The sequence below is a fragment of the Oncorhynchus masou genome, chromosome 28 (assembly GCF_036934945.1).
Source record: "Oncorhynchus masou masou isolate Uvic2021 chromosome 28, UVic_Omas_1.1, whole genome shotgun sequence".
Lineage (NCBI taxonomy): Eukaryota > Metazoa > Chordata > Actinopteri > Salmoniformes > Salmonidae > Oncorhynchus > Oncorhynchus masou.
The window spans coordinates 82,976,095-82,999,516 of record NC_088239.1 but is presented as its reverse complement, the minus strand read 5'-3'; the positions used below and the strand labels follow the sequence as shown (position 1 = coordinate 82,999,516).

The following is a 23,422-nucleotide window of genomic DNA, read 5'->3' as shown; positions in this document are numbered from 1 at the left end:
ACCAGTACCTGATTCACACTCTCGTTCAGACCAGTACCTGGTTCAGACCAGTACCTGATTCACACTCTCGTTCAGACTAGTACCTGGTTCAGACCGGTACCTGATTCACACTCTCGTTCAGACCGGTACCTGATTCACACACTCGTTCAGACCGGTACCTGATTCAGACCAGTACCTGATTCACACTCGTTCAGACCAGTACCTGATTCAGACCAGTACCTGATTCACACTCGTTCAGACCAGTACCTGATTCACACTCTTGTTCAGACCGGTACCTGATTCACACTCTCGTTCAGACCAGTACCTGATTCACACTCTCGTTCAGACCAGTACCTGATTCACACTCCGTTCAGACCGGTACCTGATTCACACTCGTTCAGACCAGTACCTGATTCACACTCTCGTTCAGACCAGTACCTGATTCACACTCGTTCAGACCAGTACCTGGTTCAGACCGGTACCTGATTCACACTCTCGTTCAGACCAGTACCTGATTCACACTCTCGTTCAGACCAGTACCTGATTCACACTCTCGTTCAGACCAGTACCTGGTTCAGACCAGTACCTGATTCACACTCTCGTTCAGACCAGTACCTGGTTCAGACCGGTACCTGATTCACACTCTCGTTCAGACCGGTACCTGATTCACACACTCGTTCAGACCGGTACCTGATTCAGACCAGTACCTGATTCACACTCTCGTTCCGACCGGTACCTGATTCACACTCTCGTTCAGACCAGTACCTGATTCACACTCTTGTTCAGACCGGTACCTGATTCACACTCTCGTTCAGACCAGTACCTGGTTCACACTCTCGTTCAGACCAGTACCTGATTCACACTCTTGTTCAGACCGGTACCTGATTCACACTCCCGTTCAGACCGGTACCTGATTCACACTCTCGTTCAGACCGGTACCTGATTCACACTGGGGTTCAGTAATTTGGTACCTGGTTCAGACCGGTACCTGATTCACACTCTCGTTCAGACCAGTACCTGATTCACACTCTCGTTCAGACCAGTACCTGATTCAGCTCGTTCAGACCAGTACCTGATTCACACACTCGTGGGATCAGAAGGTACCTGATTCACACTCTCAGTTCAGACCAGTTCCTGGTTCAGACCAGTACCTGATTCACACTCTCGTTCAGACCAGTACCTGATTCACACTCTCGTTCAGACCGGTACCTGATTCACACTCTCGTTCAGATGAGTACCTGATTCACACTCTCGTTCAGACCGGTACCTGATTCACACTGAGATCGTTCAGACCGGTACCTGATTCACACTCTTCGTTCAGACCGGTACCTGATTCACACTCTCGTTCAGACCGGTACCTGATTCACACTCGTTCAGACCAGTACCTGATTCAGACCAGTACCTGATTCACACACTGTTCAGACCGGTACCTGATTCACACTCCGATTTCCGACCGGTACCTGATTCACACTCATGTTAGAGGTACCTGATTCACACTCTCGTTCAGACCAGTACCTGATTCACACTCGTTCAGAGCGGTACCTGATTCACACTCCAGAAAATCAGATGATTACCTGGTTCAGACCAGTACCTGATTCACACACTCGTTCAGACCGGTACCTGATTCACACTCTCGTTCCGACCGGTACCTGATTCACACTCTCGTTCAGACCAGTACCTGATTCACACTCTCGTTCAGACCAGTACCTGATTCACACTCTCGTTCAGACCAGTACCTGGTTCAGACCGGTACCTGATTCACACTCTCAGACCAGACATGGTACCTGATTCACACTCTCGTTCAGACCAGTACCTGGTTCAGACCAAAGTACCTGATTCACACACTCGTTCAGACCGGTACCTGATTCAGACCAGTACCTGATTGGAACAGTCCGTTCCGACCGGTACCTGATTCACACTCACTCGTTCAGACCAGTACCTGATTCACATCGTTCAGACCAGTACCTGGTTCATCCTGTTCAGACCAGTACCTGATTCACACTCGTTCAGACCAGTAAACTGGTTCAGAGTGTACCTGATTCAGGTCGTTCAGACCAGTACCTGATTCACACTCTCGTTCAGACCAGTACCTGATTCACACTCTCGTTCAGACCAGTACCTGGTTCACAATCTCGATCAGACCGGTACCTGATTCACACTCTCGTTCAGACCAGTACCTGATTCACACTCTCGTTCAGACCAGTACCTGGTTCACAATCTCGATCAGACCGGTACCTGATTCACACTCTCGTTCAGACCAGTACCTGATTCAGACCAGTACCTGATTCACACTCCCGTTCAGACCAGTACCTGGTTCACAATCTCGATCAGACCGGTAACTGATTCACACTCTCGTTCAGACCAGTACCTGATTCAGACCAGTACCTGATTCACACTCCCGTTCAGACCAGTACCTGGTTCACAATCTCGATCAGACCGGTAACTGATTCACAATCTCGTTCAGACCAGTACCTGATTCACACTCTCGTTCAGACCAGTACCTGGTTCAGACCGGTACCTGATTCACACTCTCGTTCAGACCGGTACCTGATTCACACTCTCGTTCAGACCAGTACCTGGTTCAGACCGGTACCTGATTCACACTCTCGTTCAGACCAGTACCTGATTCACACTCTCGTTCAGACCGGTACCTGATTCACACTCTCGTTCAGACCGGTACCTGATTCACACTCTCGTTCAGACCGGTACCTGATTCACACTCTCGTTCAGACCGGTACCTGGTTCAGACCGGTACCTGATTCACACTCTCGTTCAGACCGGTACCTGATTCACACTCTCGTTCAGACCGGTACCTGATTCACACACTCGTTCAGACCGGTACCTGATTCACACTCTCGTTCAGACCAGTACCTGATTCACACTCTCGTTCAGACCAGTACCTGATTCACACTCTCGTTCAGACCAGTACCTGGGTCAGACCGGTACCTGATTCACACTCTCGTTCAGACCGGTACCTGATTCACACACTCGTTCAGACCGGTACCTGATTCAGACCAGTACCTGATTCACACTCTCGTTCCGACCGGTACCTGATTCACACTCTCGTTCAGACCAGTACCTGATTCACACTCTCGTTCAGACCGGTACCTGATTCACACTCTCGTTCAGACCGGTACCTGGTTCACACTCTCGTTCAGACCAGTACCTGATTCACACTCTCGTTCAGACCAGTACCTGGTTCACACTCTCGTTCAGACCAGTACCTGATTCACACACTCGTTCAGACCAGTACCTGATTCACACTCGTTCAGACCAGTACCTGATTCACACTCGTTCAGACCAGTACCTGGTTCACACTCTCGTTCAGACCAGTACCTGATTCACACTCTCGTTCAGACCAGTACCTGGTTCACACTCTCGTTCAGACCAGTACCTGATTCACACTCTCGTTCAGACCGGTACCTGATTCACACTCTCGTTCAGACCGGTACCTGATTCACACTCCCGTTCAGACCAGTACCTGGTTCAGACCGGTACCTGATTCACACTCCCGTTCAGACCAGTACCTGGTTCACATACTCGTTCCGACTGCATCACACTGTGCTGGGGTTTATTAATTTGGCCTTAATACCAAGTTCAGCTGCAGGTACTTAGTCAAGACCAGTTAGCCTTTAAAAAGGAAATGTAATGGGCCACACATGGAGAGCATTGAGCTCGTTTAGCTGTGGGTCGGGAAGTATTTATTGACAAACATAGCGTGGGATGGCAGGAAGGCTCTCATTTGTTGCTGCAGTTTGTTTACCATGGAATGTCATTAGAACCAGTAGGAGACGTAGCGAGATGAAATTGACCATGAAAACATCATTAGAGCCATTAGGAGAAGTAGCAAGATGAGATTTACCATGAAAACGTCATTAGAACCGGTAGGAGACGTAGCGAGATGAGATGCCCTCAACGAGCTGCGTGATGGTAAACCCAGAACCCTTCTCAACATGAACACGGGCCATTAACGTTCCACTATGACAGCCTGTGTCTAGACCTCTTTACTGCTCCAGACAGACTGATTGGCCAGAGACACACACAGTGGGGAGAACAAGTATTTGATACACTGCCGATTTTGCAGGTTTTCCTACTTACAAAGCATGTAGAGGTCTGTAATTTTTATCATAAGGTACACTTCAACTGTGAGAGACGGAATCTAAAACAAAAATCCAGAAAATCACATTGTATGATTTTTAAGTAACTAATTAGCATTTTATTGCATGACATAAGTATTTGATCACCAACCAACCAGTAAGAATTCCAGCTCTCACAGACTATAATACTTATGTCATGCAATAAAACGCAAATTAATTACTTCAAAATGAATTGTATACTTGTTCTCCCCAATGTATATGGCTCTGTGATTGGTCATTGTTTTCCTCTCATCTTTGCGTGAGACATGGCCTGTCCCCAAGTCCCCAAGTCGAGATCCTGGAATCAAGACCAAAGTGGGCCGTGAAGTCGACACCGAACCCTCAGAGTTTCGGGTCAATGAAAATCTTTGTCACTGAAAATCACAAGAATTGGAAGAAGTCCAGTCTTTTAAGGATGGTTTCGCTTCACTCATTGACTTTGAACCATGTTCTCATAAATTAAGTTCCAACAGCATATCCTGTTGGCCGTTTATCGTCCTTGTTTTGTAAATGTAAAACAGGCTCAAGTGTGTGTGGAGGTCTTCCCGACTGCAGTGCTGAGTTTAATCTGGTGATTTCATGACTAATTGAATGGTCCCCAGTGGGCTTAGTGCGAAGCGCCACACAGAGAGGGGAACCGAGACTTGAGTCATAGGTTCCACTGGCGGAGAATGCACATGGCAACACCACATGCCTTCGCCAAGCCCACAAACCTAGCAAGAGTGAAAACGTGGATAGGCTCATTTATACAGCTGTTATCATACATGTGGGTACATGGAAGGATACACTCATCACATGTGGATAGAGGCTAATTAAAACAGCAAACATGTCTACGTGCTCAAACTACAACCCACTGACCCCACCTAGTGGGCAGATTCTGAATCACATCAATTGTCTCTGCTCAGCACACTGGACTACAGTAGTTCAATCTAAAGAGGCACAGTCTTTGAAATGGTTTGCGTGCACCCACAGATGATCTGGCCGTAGTCTTCTAGCACATACAGCCATCAATCATTTCATGAATGGAATTCATTTACCAGATTCCAGGGTCAGAAGGTCAAATGGCAAGGGTTTCTGAGATTTGTTGTCTGCTCTTTTGAACTGAGAGCAGAGTATCTAACAACCAGTTGTGTTATTGTTTGTTTTTTTTCTAAATAGAGGTGTTTCTGTCCCATGTCTCAGGTTCAGTGGGGTGGGGGTGTATCGAATAGTGTTAGCTTGAGAACCATTTCCTGTTTTAATGTTTTGTGCTTTAATGACCAATGGTGGAGACTAGAGGGATTCTGACTTGTGGGAATCATTTTTACTGAGGGCCTCTCGTTTCGCTGCTCCTCTCAGGTCCGTCTGATGTGTCTGCCTCTGTGAGGTACAACTACCGGCGACCCACCTGTCCCGACGCCTCGGTGATGGTGCACATGCCCACGCCCCCCCCCTCTCGCCACAGGAAGAGCCATAGCCTGGGCAACAAGTGAGTGCCTGTGTTCAGTACTTGGGTTTCAGTGTCATGGAATATAATAAGATAGAGCAGTACGTCTCCAATAGAGTGCAATGATTTGCCACATCACTATCATCTTTTCTCCTCCCTCTGTCTCTCTCTCTCTCTGTTACTCTCTCTCCCTCTGTTACTCTCTCTCCCTCTGTTACTCTCTCTCTCCCTGTTACTCTCTCTCCCTCCCTCTGTTACTCTCCCTCTTACTCTCTCGCTCTCCCTCTGATACTCTCGCTCTCCCTCTGATACTCTCGCTCTCCCTCTGATACACTCGCTCTCCCTCTGTTACTCTCGCTCTCCCTCTGTTACTCTCCCTCTGTTACTCTCCCTCTGTTACTCTCCCTCCCTCTGTTACTCTCTCCCTCCCTCTGTTACTCTCTCCCTCCCTCTGTTACTCTCTCCCTCCCTCTGTTACTCTCCCTCTCTCTCTCTCTGTTACTCTCTCTCCCTCCCTCTGTTACACTCTCCCTCCCTCTGTTACTCTCTCTCTCTCTGTTACACTCTCCCTCCCTCTGTTACTCTCTCCCTCCCTCTGTTACACTCTCCCTCCCTCTGTTACTCTCTCTCCCTCCCTCTGTTACTCTCCCTCTGATACTCTCGCTCTCCCTCTGATACTCTCGCTCTCCCTCTGATACACTCGCTCTCCCTCTGTTACTCTCGCTCTCCCTCTGTTACTCTCCCTCTGTTACTCTCCCTCTGTTACTCTCCCTCCCTCTGTTACTCTCTCCCTCCCTCTGTTACTCCCTCTCTCCCTCTGTTACTCTCCATGTGTTTCTCTCTCTCCCTCTCTTACTCTCCCTTTGTTACTCTCCCTTTGTTACTCTCCCTTTGTTACTCTCCCTTTGTTACTCTCCCTTTGTTACTCTCCCTCTGTTACTCTCCCTCTGTTACTCTCCCTCTGTTACTCTCCCTCTGTTACTCTCCCTCTGTTACCCTCCATGTGTCACTCTCCCTCTGTTACTCTCCCTCCGTCACTCTCCATGTGTCACTCTCCCTCTGTTACTATCCCTCTGTTACTCTCCCTCTGTCACTCTCCCTCTGTCACTCTCCCTCTGTCACTCTCCCTCTGTCACTCTCCCTCTGTCACTCTCCCTCTGTCACTCTCCCTCTGTCACCCTCCATGTGTCACTCTCCCTCTGTTACTCTCCCTCTGTTACTCTCCCTCTGTTACTCTCGCTCTCCCTCTGTTACTCTCCATGTGTCACTCTCCCTCTTTTACTCTCTCGCTCTCCCTCTTACTCTCGCTCTCTCTGTTACTCTCTCGCTCTCCCTCTTACTCTCGCTCTCCCTCTCCCTCTTACTCTCGCTCTCCCTCTTACTCTCGCTCTCCCTCTTACTCTCGCTCTCCCTCTTACTCTCCCTCTCCCTCTCGCTCTCCCTCTTACTCTCGCTCTCCCTCTTACTCTCGCTCTCCCTCTTACTCTCGCTCTCCCTCTTACTCTCGCTCTCCCTCTTACTCTCGCTCTCCCTCTTACTCTCGCTCTCCCTCTTACTCTCGCTCTCCCTCTTACTCTCGCTCTCCCTCTTACTCTCGCTCTCCCTCTGTTACTCTCCATGTGTCACTCTCCCTCTTTTACTCTCTCTCCCTCCCTCTGTTACTCTCTCTCCCTCCCTCTGTTACACTCTCCCTCCCTCTGTTACTCTCTCTCCCTCCCTCTGTTACTCTCCCTCTGATACTCTCGCTCTCCCTCTGATACTCTCGCTCTCCCTCTGATACTCTCGCTCTCCCTCTGATACTCTCGCTCTCCCTCTGATACACTCGCTCTCCCTCTGTTACTCTCGCTCTCCCTCTGTTACTCTCCCTCTGTTACTCTCCCTCTGTTACTCTCCCTCTGTTACTCCCTCTCTCCCTCTGTTACTCTCCATGTGTTTCTCTCTCTCCCTCTCTTACTCTCCCTCTGTCACTCTCCCTCTGTTACTCTCCCTCTGTTACTCTCCCTCTGTTACTCTCCCTCTGTTACTCTCGCTCTCCCTCTGTTACTCTCCATGTGTCACTCTCCCTCTTTTACTCTCTCTCCCTCCCTCTGTTACTCTCTCTCCCTCCCTCTGTTACTCTCCCTCCCTCTGTTACTCTCTCTCCCTCCCTCTGTTACTCTCCCTCTGTTACTCTCGCTCTCCCTCTGTTACTCTCCATGTGTCACTCTCCCTCTGTTACTCTCTCTCCCTCCCTCTGTTACACTCTCCCTCCCTCTGTTACTCTCTCTCCCTCCCTCTGTTACTCTCCCCCTGATACTCTCGCTCTCCCTCTGATACTCTCGCTCTCCCTCTGATACACTCGCTCTCGCTCTCCCTCTGTTACTCTCCCTCTGTTACTCTCCCTCTGTTACTCTCCCTCTGTTACTCTCCCTCTGTTACTCTCCCTCCCTCTGTTACTCTCTCCCTCCCTCTGTTACTCCCTCTCTCCCTCTGTTACTCTCCATGTGTTTCTCTCTCTCCCTCTCTTACTCTCCCTTTGTTACTCTCTCTCTCCCTTTGTTACTCTCCCTTTGTTACTCTCCCTTTGTTACTCTCCCTTTGTTACTCTCCCTCTGTTACTCTCCCTCTGTTACTCTCCCTCTGTTACCCTCCATGTGTCACTCTCCCTCTGTTACTCTCCCTCCGTCACTCTCCATGTGTCACTCTCCCTCTGTTACTATCCCTCTGTCACTCTCCCTCTGTTACTCTCCCTCTGTCACTCTCCCTCTGTCACTCTCCCTTTGTCACTCTCCTCTCCCTCTGTATGATGGCTCCATGGTGTCACTCTCCCTCTGTTCCCCCTCTGTTAGCCTCCCCTCTGTTACTGACGCTCTCCCTCTGTTACCCAGCTCCATGTGTCACTCTCCCTCTTTTACTCTCTCGCTCTCCCTCTTACTCTCGCTCTCTCTGTTACTCTCTCGCTCTCCCTCTTACTCTCGCTCTCCCTCTCCCTCTTACTCGCTCTCCCTCTCCCTCTTACTCGCTCTCCCTGGGACTCCCCATATGTTACTCTCGCTCTCCCTCTTACTCTCGCTATCTCCCTCTTACTCTCGCTCTCCCTCTTACTCAAAGCCTCCCTCTTACTCTCGCTCTCCCTCTTACTCTCGTCTGCCTCTTACTCTCATGCTCTCCCTCTTCTCTCAGAGTCTGCTCACTCTTACTCTATATTTCTTAAATTTTCCCTCTTACTCTCGCTCTCCCTTTTACTCTCGCTCTCTTCTTGACTCTGAATTCCCTCTTACTCTCTGCTCCTCTTACTCTCGCTTTCCCTCTGTTACTGATTGCTCTCCCTCTGTTACTCTCCATGTGTCTCTCTCCTCTGTTAATGGGTCTCTCTCTCCCTCTGATATCTCTCCCTCTGTTACTCTCTCTCCCTCTGTTACGCTCTCTCTCCCTCTGTTACTCGTGAAAGCTCTCCCTATGTTACTCTCGCTCAAGAGCCGTCTGAGTCCTCTCGCTCTCCCTCTGATACTCCGCCGTGATTCTCCCTCTGCCCAGCTCTCTGCTCTCCCTCTGATACTGTTCGCTCTCCCTCTGTTACTCTCACTCTCCCTCTGTTACTCTCGCTCTGTTACTCTCTCTCCTCTGTTACTCTCTCTCCCTCTGTTACTCTCGCTCTCCCTCTGACTCTCTCTCCCTCTCTGACTCTGATACTGACGCCTACCTCTGATACTCTCCCTCCCTCTGTTACTCTCGCTCTCCCTCTGATACTCTCGCTCTCCCTCTGATGCTCTCGCTCTCCCTCTGTTACTCTCCATGTCTCTCTCCCTCTGTTACTCTCCCTCTGTTACTCTCCCTCTGTTACTCTCCATGTGTCTCTCTCCCTCTGTTACTCTCCCTCTGTTTACTCTCCCTCTGTCACTCTCCCTCTGTTACTTACTCTCCCTCTCTCTCTCCCCCTGACTCTCTCCATCTCCCCCTAGTATGATGGCGTATGGCATGGTGGAGAGTAAGAGCGCCACGTTCCCCATTGAGAAGCCACGCCACCTGTTGGATGACAGCTTCCTGGAGTCCCAGAGCCCAGCTCGACATGACCCACACAGCATGGCCATATCTAACGGGATGTCTTTAGGTACCCCCCCCCCCACACACACACACACCTCATACAACCTCAATACCGCATGTTGAAAGATATCCACAAAGCCTCACTTTTTAATCGCGCTTTTCTTGAAGTCTTGTCTGCAACATGTATTTTATAGTCTCCATAGCAGAGTCTGCAGTCACTGAGTTAAATCTATATTTCCCCGTTAAATTGTATTTCATGTTTTCGTCCTTACTTCAGCCTTTTCTTCTCGGCCTGTCTTTTGGATTAAATTACCCTCTGGGAGGGGGGGTAAATCTGATGCAAACTATGTATTGATGCAAACACTTTAATGTTTAATGATGGTTCACTCCAAAGTCTAAGTTTGTCCAACATTTGTCCAGAACTCCAATGAGTCTAATGGGTCTAATGGGTCTAATGGGTCTAATGAGTCTAATGGGTCTAATGGGTCTAATGGGTCTAATGAGTCTAATGGGTCTAATGGGTCTAATGGGTCTAATGGGTCTAATGGGTCTAATGGGTCTAATGGGTCTAATGGGTCTAATGAGTCTAATGGGTCTAATGGGTCTAATGGGTCTAATGGGTCTAATGGGTCTAATGGGTCTAACCAAAACCAGTGGAAACAATAGACCCATGTCTGGTTTATAGAAATGTGTGTGTTTATACCACACAGGATCAAACACCACAGCAGAGTCACACGTGAAAGAATGAGTACTAGTATCATCATCTCAGCGCAAGAGCCGTCACTGCAGTCCCTGGTTCGAATCCAGGCTACATCACATCCGGCCGTGATTGGCAGTCCCATTGCCCAGCGTCGTCTGCGTTTGGCCGGGGGAGGCCGTCACTGTAAATAAGAATTTGTTCTTAATTGACTTGCCTAGATAAATAAAGATTACATCAAGTTCATTCTATGAACAATAACGTGGTCCACATACTAAAATGTCCTTTGAAGATGTTGCCAGGGTTGTAGACATCTCCGTGTTAGCAAAGGTCACGCGTACCTGGTGCTGGTCATGTGCTGGCCATACCTGGTGCTGGCCATGTCGACCCTACCGTGGTGCTGGCCATGTGGACCCTACCTGGTGCTGGCCATGTCGACCCTACCTGGTGCTGGCCATGTGGTGCTGGCCATGTCGACCCTACCGTGGTGCTGGACATGTGTCCCTACTGCGGTGCTGGCCATGTGTCCCTACTGCGGTACTGGCCATGTGGTGCTGGCCATGTCGACCCTACCGCGGTGCTGGCCATATCGACCCTACCGCGGTGCTGGCCATATCGACCCTACCGCGGTGCTGGCCATGTCGCCCCTACCGCGGTGCTGGCCATGTTGTCCCTACCGCGGTGCTGGCCATGTCGCCCCTACCGCGGTGCTGGCCATGTTGTCCCTACTGCGGTGCTGGCCATGTCAACCCTACCGCTGTGCTGGCCATGTCAACCCTACCGCGGTGCTGGCCATGTCAACCCTACCGCGGTGCTGGCCTTGTCGTCCCAACTGCGGTGCTGACCATGTTGTCCCTACTGCGGTGCCGGCCATGTCGTCCCTACCGTGGTGCTGGCCATGTCGTCCCTACCGTGGTGCTGGCCATGTCGTGCTGACCATGTCATCCCTACTGCGGTGCTGACCATGTCATCCCTACTGCGGTGCCGGCCATGTGGTGCTGGCCATGTCGACCCTACCGCGCTACTGACCATGTGGTGCTGGCCATGTCGACCCTACCGCGGTGCTGACCATGTGGTGCTGGCCATGTCGACCCTACTGCGGTGCTGACCATGTGGTGCTGGCCATGTCGACCCGACCGCGGTGCTGACCATGTCTACCCTACCGCGGTGCTGGCCATGTGGTGCTGGCCATGTCGACCCTACTGCGGTGCTGGCCTTGTCGACCCTACTGCGGTGCTGGCCATGTCGTCCTTACTGCGGTGCTGGCCATGTCGACCCTACTGCGGTGCTGGCCATGTGGTGCTGGCCATGTCGGTGCTGGCCATGTCGCCCCTGCGATGCTGGCCATGTGGTGCTGGCCATGTCGACCCTACTGCGGTGCTGGCCATGTGGTGCTGGCCATGTCGACCCTACCTGCGGTGCTGGCCATGTGGTGCTGGCCATGTCGACCCAACTGCGGTGCTGGCCATGTGGTGCTGGCCATGTCGACCCAACCGCGGTGCTGGCCATGTGGTCCTGGCCATGGTGCTGGCCATGTCGACCCTACCGCGGTGCTGGCCATGTGACCCTACCTGGTGCTGGCCATGTTGCCCCTACCTGGTGCTGGCCATGTCGTCCCACCTGCGGTGCTGGCCATGTCGTCCCTACCTGGTGCTGGCCATGTCGTCCCTACCTGGCTGCTGGCCATGTCGTCCCTACCCTGCTGCTGGCCATGTCGTCCCTACCTGGTGCTGGCCATGTCGTCCCTACCTGGTGCTGGCCATGTCGTCCCTACCTGCGGTGCTGGCCATGTCGTCCCTACCTGCGGTGCTGGCCATGTCGTCCCTACTGCGGTGCTGGCCATGTCGTCGTGCTGGCCATGTCGACCCTACCGCGGTGCTGGCCATGTCGACCCTACCGCGGTGCTGGCCATGTCGACCCTACCGCGGTGCTGGCCATGTCGACCCTACCGCGGTGCTGGCCATGTCGACCCTACCGCGGTGCTGGCCATGTCGACCCTACCGCGGTGCTGGCCATGTCGACCCTACCGCGGTGCTGGCCATGTCGTCCCTACCGCGGTGCTGGCCATGTCGTCCCTACCGCGGTGCTGGCCATGTCGACCCTACCGCGGTGCTGGCCATGTCGACCCTACAGCGGTGCTGGCCATGTCGACCCTACTGCGGTGCTGGCCATGTCGTCCTTACCTGCGGTGCTGGCCATGTCGTCCCTACTGCGGTGCTGGCCATGTCGTGCCCTACTGCTGGTGCTGGCCATGTCGTCCCTACTGCGGTGCTGGCCATGTCGTCCCTACTGCGGTGCTGGCCATGTCTTCCTTACTGCGGTGCTGGCCATGTCGTCCCTACTGCGGTGCTGGCCATGTCGACCCTACTGCGCTACTGACCATGTCGACCCTACCGCGGTGCTGGCCATGTCGACCCTACTGCGCTACTGACCATGTCTACCCTACCGCGGTGCTGGCCGTGTGGTGCTGGCCATGTCGCCCCTACCGCGCTACTGACCATGTCTACCCTACCGCGGTGCTGGCCATATCGACCCTACCGCGTTGCTGGCCATGTCGACCCTACCACGGTGCTGACCATGTCGACCCTACCGCGCTACTGGCCATGTCGACCCTACCGCGGTGCTGACCATGTCGACCCTACCGCAGTGCTGGACATGTGGTGCTGGCCATGTCGACCCTACTGCGGTGCTGACCATGTCGACCCTACCTGGTGCTGGACATGTGGTGCTGGCCATGTCAACCCTACCTGGTGCTGGCCATGTCTGGTGCCCTACTGCGGTGCTGGCCATGTGTCCCTACTGCTGGTGCTGGCCATGTCGTCCCTACCTGGTGCTGGCCATATCGACCCTACTGCGGTGCTGGCCATATCGACCCTACCGCCGTGCTGGCCATATCGACCCTACTGCGGTGCTGACCATGTCGACCCTACCGCAGTGCTGGACATGTGGTGCTGGCCATGTCGACCCTACTGCGGTGCTGACCATGTCGACCCTACCGTGGTGCTGGACATGTGGTGCTGGCCATGTCGACCCTACCGCAGTGCTGTTCATGTCGTCCCTACTGCGGTGCTGGCCATGTGTCCCTACTGCAGTGCTGGCCATGTCGTCCCTACCGCGGTGCTGGCCATATCGACCCTACCGCGGTGCTGGCCATGTGTCCCTACTGCGGTGCTGGCCATGTGTCCCTACTGCGGTGCTGGCCATGTGTCCCTACTGCAGTGCTGGCCATGTCGTCCCTACCGCGGTGCTGGCCATGTCGACCCTACTGCGGTGCTGGCCATATCGACCCTACCGCGGTGCTGGCCATATCGACCCTACTGCGGTGCTGGCCGGTGGGGCTGGCCATGTCATCCCTACTGTGGTGCTGGCCATGTTGTCCTACTGTGGTGCTGGCCATGTCGCCCCTACCGCGGTGCTGGCCATGTCGACCCTACTGCGGTGCTGGCCATATCGACCCTACCGCGGTGCTGGCCATATCGACCCTACTGCGGTGCTGGCCAGGTGGGGCTGGCCATGTCATCCCTACCGTGGTGCTGGCCATGTCGTCCTACTGCGGTGCTGGCCATGTTGACCCTACCGTGGTGCTGGCCATGTCGTCCCTACTGCGGTGCTGGCCATGTCGACCCTACTGCGGTGCTGGCCATGTCGACCCTACTGCGGTGCTGGCCATGTGTCCCTACTGCAGTGCCGGCCATGTCGTCCCTACCGTGGTGCCGGCCATGTCGTCCCTACCGCGGTGCTGGCCATGTCGACCCTACTGCGGTGCTGGCCATGTCGACCCTACTGCGGTGCTGGCCATATCGACCCTACCGCGGTGCTGGCCATATCGACCCTACTGCGGTGCTGGCCAGGTGGGGCTGGCCATGTCATCCCTACTGTGGTGCTGGCCATGTTGTCCTACTGTGGTGCTGGCCATGTCGTCCCTACCGCGGTGCTGGCCATGTCGACCCTACCGCGGTGCTGGCCATGTCGTCCAACTGCGGTGCTGGCCATGTCATCCCTACCGTGGTGCTGGCCATGTTGTCCTACTGCGGTGCTGGCCATGTCGTCCCTACCGTGGTGCTGGCCATGTTGACCCTACTGCGGTGCTGGCCATATCGACCCTACTGCGGTGCTGGCCATGTCGTGCTGACCATGTCATCCCTACTGCGGTGCTGGCCATGTCGTCCCTACTGCGGTGCTGGCCATGTTGTCACTACTGCGGTGCTGGCCATGTGGTGCTGGCCATGTCCTACTGCGGTGCTGGCCATGTCGACCCTACCGTGGTGCTGGTCATGTCGACCCTACTGTGGTGCTGGCCATGTCGTCCCTACCGTGGTGCTGGCCATGTCGTCCCTACCGTGGTGCTGGCCATGTCGACCCTACCGTGGTGCTGGCCATGTCGACCTACTGCGGTGCTGGCCATGTCGTCCTACTGCGGTGCTGGCCATGTCATCCCTACCGTGGTGCTGGCCATGTCGTCCTACTACGGTGCTGGCCATGTTGTCACTACTGCGGTGCTGGCCATGTGGTGCTGGCCATGTCGACCCTACCACGGTGCTGACCATGTTGACCCTACCGCAATGCTGACCATGTCTACCCTACCGCGGTGCTGACCATGTGGTGCTGGCCATGTCGACCCTACCACGGTGCTGACCATGTGGTGCTGGCCATGTCGACCCTACCGCGGTGCTGACCATGTCTACCCTACCGCGGTGCTGACCATGTGGTGCTGACCATGTCTACCCTACTGCGGTGCTGGCCATGTCGTCCCTACTGCGGTGCTGGCCATGTCGTCCCTACTGCGGTGCTGGCCATGTGGTGCTGGCCATGTCGGCCCTACTGCGGTGCTGGCCATGTCGTCCCTACTGCGGTGCTGGCCATGTGGTGCTGGCCATGTCGTCCCTACTGCGGTGCTGGCCATGTCGTCCCTACTGCTCTCTCACTATACCGGCTTCCTCTTGCACCTGCTTCAGAAGCTCCCCAATTTTTACTGTTTGCTCGGGTTCGTCATCAACCGAGTGTCGTTCACGGCAGTGTGGACTCATCTCGTCTGACAAACATTGATTTTGGAGTGAACCTTCACTTTACACGCTGTGTAGTGCTCAGAACTAGAGTATTGGGTAGTCTGAGTTTGCCAGTTAGCAGTGTCTGTCTGTGACAGCAGTGTTTCCGTGTCTCCTCTGTAGGCAGCAGTGAAAGCTCATTCGACGAGGAACTCTCGCCAGGGATGGAAAGGTTGGTACCATCTGACGTTTTGTTTTTTAACATGGCAACCCAACCCAGCACTTAACCTTATACCGTTCCTTTTTTGTTATCACTTTGAAATGGGTCACTATTTGCACACTATTAGTGAATGACGTAGTCATAGATAAGCAGACATGCGTACAATGCGTCGATGGGCTGTTTTGCGTAAAACTTTCCGATTTTCGAACTGTACCTCGTTGAATGATTTACTGATAGTGTATACGTAGTTGCTCATGTTTATCATCTCTCAAACGGATTTACAAGCCTGATATTAACGTTTCACCCTGTTTGCAAATGAGTTGTCTGAGCGACCTCACTGAATAAAACTCACTAAAGAACGATATCATTCGTTCTAAATGTCCCGGCGTTGAGTGTCGAACAACGTTCTCATGTGATCTCGGTTTCCACGTCCGACAAGAAGTGTAATTATTCTCAACCTGATCTTTCTCGTCTTTTAATTCCAATCACTGATTGGGTCAAATACACTAAACTTTATTTAACTTGAATTTTGTGCTTTGGGGACTATTTAATTGGTTTCATTGTACTGTGAAAACTAAATCAGGTATTTTACATTTTTTTCCCAGGTCTGGTTTAAACATCAGAACTATTAGGTACACTTGTGAGAAAGTGTGTGTGTGTGGAATGGAGGGGGGGGGTGTATTGTAAACCAAATAGCAGTGACCCTCCTGGCAACTCAGACTGACTATTGACAATGTGCACAGGGGACGCATGTATGCCACACTGGGCCCCAACTGGAAGGTCCCTCTACGTAATTCACCTCGGAGCCGCAGCTATGTTTACAGGTACAGTGGTGGTGGTGGTGGTGGGGTCGGGTTATGTCACATGTTCTAGGGTCATAGGTCATTCATCACTGGGAAAAGAAGGGTGGGGGGTTCACGCGGTCACCTCTTGTCACTGCATGCAGCGTCCGTCTCACTCAGTCTCTTCACACTGTTGGTGGAAGTTGCCCCTAACCCCTGGTCTACGGTCAGGTTTGGTGGGTTTAATAGTTAAAGGGGAAGTTCACTATTTTACAATTTGATGTTAGATGATTTCTTCACCCTGCTAGTAGTTTATGGGCCAGGAGAAACTGGAATCCATGGTCCGGTTTAACTTTAAATAGCACAACAAACTGGCCACTGCTAGCTTAAAAATGTATGGGCATGACCGGGATATTCTTTTTACGTACTTTTTTAACGTTTTTAAGATGGCGCAGGCTGAAGTTTGTAGTGGCTGTTTAAAGAAAAACAAACGGATTACATTTTCTCTTTGCGCGTAGACACGTTTTTAGGAACTATCTCAGCGTTATATTGTATAATCCTGAACTTCTCCTTTTAAGGTTGGGGTTTCAGGGGTTGTGGTTTGGAAAGATGTAGTGAGCTTGGAGTAGGGGAAACTTCTAGCCAGGGGCATCCTCCTTCTGTATATCACAATCACAGCCTTTTGAGTCCCTCGTCTCCACACTCCAGGGGAAAGGGACAAAGGACCTGGACAAATGCTACATAGTTCCTTGACTCTTGTCTTTTGGGATGGTGTTTCTGATTTCCTTTACTTTGGGGACCGTTGACCCTAAGCTGTCTGTTTTGTCTTCGGGGGAGGGTGTTTCACTGAGGATTTAAATGAGAACCATTGTGGCGAGAGGAGTGTAAAGGATGCTTCTTCAGGGTTCTCATGGAAAATGTTCTACTGTAATTTCTACATTATACCATGCACTCATTGACGGAGACTGGTCCAAATCCATACTTTTTTTTTTTTTTTTTTTTACACATGTGCATACGAGCGACTCTTCCACTGATATCAATGCACACGGTTTACACAAAACCATGAAGGTATTATCGCGTATTATCTCAGGTTAGTTTTTGTCCCACTGTTCCAATGTCAACTCTCTGCTACAGAGGGATCAGAACGGGGTCAAGATCAGGCTAACGTTTATCGTCATTGGCTTGTCCCCTTTTGGTTGGCATGGCGATCCCATGCCGTCACCCTCTTCCATAATCCCTAGAAAGTCCGAATAGCTAAATCGCCTATTAAAAACAGTGGGCAAAATTGGTTGGAATTACATAATTCCTGTTGTATACTAATTATATAAGGAAGGTCTCATTTTTGAACATCTTGAACAACACATCTTTAAAGTCGTTATTCGGTTATCTGACCGGATATCTAAAATATGAAGTCTTTCCCTGATGTCTCAATAAAGTAATTAAGACATGTTTTTTCGGGTCTTAATCTGGTTCCGTGACCACTCTACAACCAGAGAACATAACAATGACGTAATTATGACGTTCCCGGCCTAATTTTGCCCGCTGGGTTACCTACTGTTCTCCCCTCTCCTGGTCTGGTTTATTAAGACTGAGAGTTTTAGAATAGCCTTCCTTTGGTCCATGCCCCTTGTTCTACTCTCAACTTTAGTTGAACTTAGTAAAAAAAAAAAAAAAATACATATAAAAAAAAAAAACATTTTAAAAGCATGCAAGCCCCAATTCACATCTGTCACATCCTGTTATTACACGTTATATACACCATATCTGATCATTTTGAGGAGCTCTGCCAAAGAGACAAGGGTTGTCAGAGACCTGTATACCCTTTTCACACTATCATGTTCTGGTTATATTGTTCATTCCAGAACAGTTCCAGCGACTTTGATGGATGCAGAACCCAGTACGGCTTGGTTCAGTAGTGTGGAAAGGGTACTAGAGAAGCCACGGTCTACAACTGTTCATACAACTTTGGTTTTGACCCTTTCCCCCCCCCCCCCCATCCTCATCCCTCTCCCAGCCCCTCGGGTGCCAACCCGTGCCACGGGTGCAGCGAGGTGGGCAGTGTTACTATCGAGGGGCCCCTTCGGAGGAAGACCCTGCTGAAAGAGGGCCGAAAACCCAAGGTAAGGAGGGATGTTTCCACTGTCTGACTCCTGGTCCATGGTAAGGAGGGATGTTTCCACTGTCTGACTCCTGGTCCAAGGTAAGGAGGGATGTTCCCACTGTCTGACTCCTGGTCCATGGTAAGGAGGGATGTTTCCACTGTCTGACTCCTGGTCCATGGTAAGGAGGGATGTTTCCACTGTCTGACTCCTGGTCCAAGGTAAGGAGGGATGTTTCCACTGTCTGACTCCTGGTCCATGGTAAGGAGGGATGTTTCCACTGTCTGACTCCTGGTCCAAGGTAAGGAAGGATGTTTCCACTGTCTGACTCCTGGTCCAAGGTAAGGAGGGATGTTTCAACTGTCTGACTCCTGGTCCAAGGTAAGGAGGGATGTTCCCACTGTCTGACTCCTGGTCCAAGGTAAGGAGGGATGTTTCCACTGTCTGACTCCTGGTCCAAGGTAAGGAGGGATGTTTCCACTGTCTGACTCCTGGTCCATGGTAAGGAGGGATGTTTCCACTGTCTGACTCCTGGTCCATGGTAAGGAGGGATGTTTCCACTGTCTGACTCCTGGTCCATGGTAAGGAGGGATGTTTCCACTGTCTGACTCCTGGTCCAAGGTAAGGAGGGATGTTTCCACTGTCTGACTCCTGGTCCAAGGTAAGGAGGGATGTTTCCACTGTCTGACTCCTGGTCCAAGGTGGTCCACTCCTGGTAAGGAGGGATGTTTCCACTGTCTGACTCCTGGTCCATGGTAAGGAGGGATGTTTCCACTGTCTGACTCCTGGTCCATGGTAAGGAGGGATGTTTCCACTGTCTGACTCCTGGTCTGAGGTAAGGAGGGATGTTTCCACTGTCTGACTCCTGGTCCATGGTAAGGAGGGATGTTTCCACTGTCTGACTCCTGGTCTGAGGTAAGGAGGGATGTTTCCACTGTCTGACTCCTGGTCCATGGTAAGGAGGGATGTTTCCACGGTCTGACTCCTGGTCCATGGTAAGGAGGGATGTTTCCACTGTCTGACTCCTGGTCCATGGTAAGGAAGGATGTTTCCACTGTCTGACTCCTGGTCCAAGGTAAGGAGGGATGTTTCCACTGTCTGACTCCTGGTCCATGGTAAGGAGGGATGTTTCACTGTCTGACTCCTGGGCCAAGTTGTTGCTTCTCCAATATTTTCTTACCCACTCGTTTCTCCTTTTCTCTATTAATTGAATGTTTTCTTACTGTTATACCATACTGTAGTGATCAAGGAACAAGTTGTTCATTGTAAGTTATTCTTATAGTCAACACTGTGTGTGTGTGTGTGTGTGTGTGTGTGTGTGTGTGTGTGTGTGTGTGTGTGTGTGTGTGTGTGTGTGTGTGTGTGTGTGTGTGTGTGTGTGTGATTGTGTGTGTGTGTGTGATTGTGTGTGTGTGTGTGTGATTGTGTGTGTCCGTGTGTGTGTGTGTGTGTGTGTGTGCGTGACTGTTTGTGCCCGTGTGTCCGTGCGTGTGTGTGTGTGTCCGTGCGTGTGTGTGTGTCCGTGTGTGTGTCCGTGCGTGCGTGTGTGTCCGTGCGTGCGTGTGTGCGTGCGTGTGTGTGTGTTCTCCAGTTGTCATCGTGGACACGTTTTTGGATCACTCTGTCTAGTTCGACGCTGACGTTCTACGGGGCCAAAGCCTTGAGGGCCTCCGAGAGGAAGCATGTGAGTGAGACCATTGGCGTATTCACTCGGGAGCAAATGGACGGAACAGGGAGGGACTAAGTTGAATTAGCCCAATAAGACACTTCAGTTTTTGATGCCCAACGTTTTCAGTTGCAAAATGTTTTGCTACTGGTGTGCACTAATGAAGAACCTGTCTACTGCTGGTGTTTTTCTCTCAACACAAACTAAATAGTGGTCCTAAAGGTCACAATGTTCAGTTTACTAGAATGAAATGTAGGGAAAACAATGTTCAGTTTACTAGAATGAAATGTAGGGAAAACAATTGATGAGTAGCAAATAAATACATTTGAGTAAAAGTGGGAAAAGACACTTTTGGATCAACAACCAAACAAACGCTGTCCTCTAGAGGCAGAAGGCTGTGTTGTGATGAAGTGAGTAATGAAAACATCTTCCCTGCAGTACAAATCTTCAGCCTGTAAGAAGGTGTGTGTAACGGGCTGGATGGTTGTCCTGCCTGACGACCCGGCTCGACCAAACATCTTCCACCTCAACGACCCGGATAAAGGTTAGACTTGGAGACCATTTTTGGGGGGGGAATATTGTCCAGGAGAAATTATATTAGTTTAAAATATTTTTTTCCCCCAAAAAATTTTTGACAGACAATATACAGTAGCTCAGTATTTTGTATGATTTATTTTATACATGTCTTTAACAAGGGATCCAATAATTCTGGATGTGACTGTATATGAATATATTTGTTGATCCCAGGACATATTGCTGGATGTCTGAGGCATATAAGGGTTTTTGGTTTTCTAGCGCACATTTATTCAAAAGGCACTCGCACGTCTGTCTGTGTAATCTAATTTGCAGGTGCATGGCAACAATTGAGCAAGATGAAAGGAAAAGGAAACCGCGCACACTGCTCTTGATAGTATCACTGATCTTTAATAAGCTGTGCGTATCGGCCACACGGCCTTCGTCAGAGCTTTTGGGATTTTTTTGAAAGTTGCCCCATTATGTGGACCTGGTCCCCCCCCCCCCACATCCGTTCTACACATCGAAGGGGGTTGGAGGCAAAGGAAAAACAAAATAAGTGCTTCCAAATATAACAATATGCATTTTATAAATATTACAAAAGTGTATGAATGAGGCGTATTAAAACACGTCTGTAAAATGTCAATGAGGACATAGCAAGTTTTCAGTAGTCACTGGGTACATCATATGGAAAATGTCAGAATAATCTTGAAGAGACACATATTTCATGTTTACATTCATAACATAACATACATAGGCATTTCATCATTAGGTCCTTTAGGAAATAATGTCTGGAGGGTGAAAATCCCAAAACATTCCCTTTAACTCAAGAGTATTATTGATATCACCTCCCCCTGTCTGATATCTTAACTTTCTCTACGCCACAACATCTAAAAGGTGGAAATGTCCTGCTTCAGGTCATTGAAATGTACTGCGACTGGATCATCCCTTCCGTTTCTCCTGATTGAACTTTTATGTTCACTAATTCTCTGTTTGAGAAGCGGGTGGTTTTACCGACATAACAGAGCCCACATGGACATTTTAATCATGTTTAAACACTTTATCATGTTGTTGCACTGTGCGTATCCTCTGCATCCCTCGCTACCATTTTCGCGAAAAGTGGGAGGTTGTGGTCAAGATACACTGGCATAGTTTATCATCAGATCCAGCTTTGCCGGCTGAATTAAGTATCCATCACGTATTGTGTATAGGAGAGGTCGCAATTTTTACGCGATAAATTGGTTCACGCCAACTGCCAGCCACAAAATAAAATTAGCCAAGCTCTTTTACGCCCTCTACCAAATGGTAGCTATAAATGCAGAGGAATGCGCACAGTGCAACAACATGATAAAGTGTGAATATTTCTGCCACCCACACACAGGAAAACAGTTCCAATTAAGTTACATTATTACATGTTTCACCACCCATGTTATCTACATTATTACGTGTTTCACCACCCATGTTATCTACATTATTACGTGTTTCACCACCCATGTTATCTACATTATTACGTGTTTTGCCACCCATGTTATCTACATTATTATGTGTTCCACCACCCATGTTATCTACATTATTACGTGTTTTGCCACCCATGTTATCTACATTATTACGTGTTCCACCACCCATGTTATCTACATTATTACGTGTTCCACCACCCATGTTTTCTACATTATTACGTGTTTCACCACCCATGTTATCTACATTATTACGTGTTTCACCACCCATGTTATCTACATTATTACGTGTTTCACCACCCATGTTATCTACATTATTCCGCCACGTACGTTTCACCACCCATGTTACATTATTACGTGTTCCGCCACCCATGTTATTTACATTATTACGTGTTTCACCACCCATGTTATCTACATTATTGCCACCCATGTGTTTCCGCCACCCATGTTATCTACATTATTTTGTGTTCCGCCACCCATGTGTTTCACCACCCATGTTATCTACATTATTACGTGTTACATTTACATCATTTACATTTGTTTCAGACTTATCCACCTTACAAATGTGACATATCTTTACAATAGTGCATCTAAATCGTGCTTTATTTTGGTATTCCCACCCATGTTATCTACATTATTGGGGGGCCGTGTTTCCACCACCCATGTTATCTACATTATTAGGCAAGCACCGTGTTTTGCCACCCATGTTATCTACATTATTGAGTTGTGTTCCGCCACCCATGTCATCTGACATTATTAGGACCTGCGTGTTCTGACCACCCGGATGTTTTCTACATTATTACGTGTTTCACGCCACCCATGTTAACTACATTATTACGTGCCGAGGTTCAGCTTGAGGTGGTGATCCCATCCACATGATTTTGCCAGACATACATTATTCATCGTGTTTTGCATAGCAATGATAGGAGAGACCATGTGTTATCAAGTGACATTAGGGCCTAGAACAGAGCCCTGGGGACACGTGTTCTGCCACCCATGTTAACTACATTATTACGTGTTCACAGTGTCGAAGGCACTGATAGGTCTAAGGATAGCATTATAGCAGTGCGGAGCGCCTCCGTGTTCCAGTTGAATGACCACCCATGTTATCTACATTATTACGTGTTCCGCCACCCATGTTATCTACACTATTACGTGTTCCGCCACCCATGTTATCTACATTATTACGTGTTCCGCCACCCATGTTATCTACATTATTACGTGTTCCGCCACCCATGTTATCTACATTATTAAATGTCCATGTGGGCTCTGTTATGTTGGTAAAACCACCCGCTTTCTCAAACAGAGAATTGGTGAACATAAAAGTTCAATCAGGAGAAACGGAAGGGATGATCCAGTCGCTGTACATTTCAATGACCTGAAGCAGGACATTTCCACCTTTTAGATTTTGTGGCGTAGAGAAAGTTAAGATGTCAGACAGG

At 50.3% G+C, this 23,422-nt stretch overlaps 1 protein-coding gene across 1 annotated transcript in view; it reads left to right on the top strand.

Moving 5' to 3' along the window:
• LOC135517078 (ras-specific guanine nucleotide-releasing factor RalGPS1) overlaps positions 1-23,422 on the top strand; it is a 67,815-nt gene that overhangs the window by 42,015 nt on the left and 2,378 nt on the right. The window contains exons 5-11 of the mRNA XM_064941100.1: positions 5,454-5,583; positions 9,483-9,631; positions 15,430-15,478; positions 16,210-16,290; positions 18,263-18,368; positions 19,939-20,031; positions 20,452-20,557. Of these exons, the coding sequence (XP_064797172.1) occupies positions 5,454-5,583; positions 9,483-9,631; positions 15,430-15,478; positions 16,210-16,290; positions 18,263-18,368; positions 19,939-20,031; positions 20,452-20,557 (714 nt within the window). The remainder of the gene's footprint in view (positions 1-5,453; positions 5,584-9,482; positions 9,632-15,429; positions 15,479-16,209; positions 16,291-18,262; positions 18,369-19,938; positions 20,032-20,451; positions 20,558-23,422) is intronic.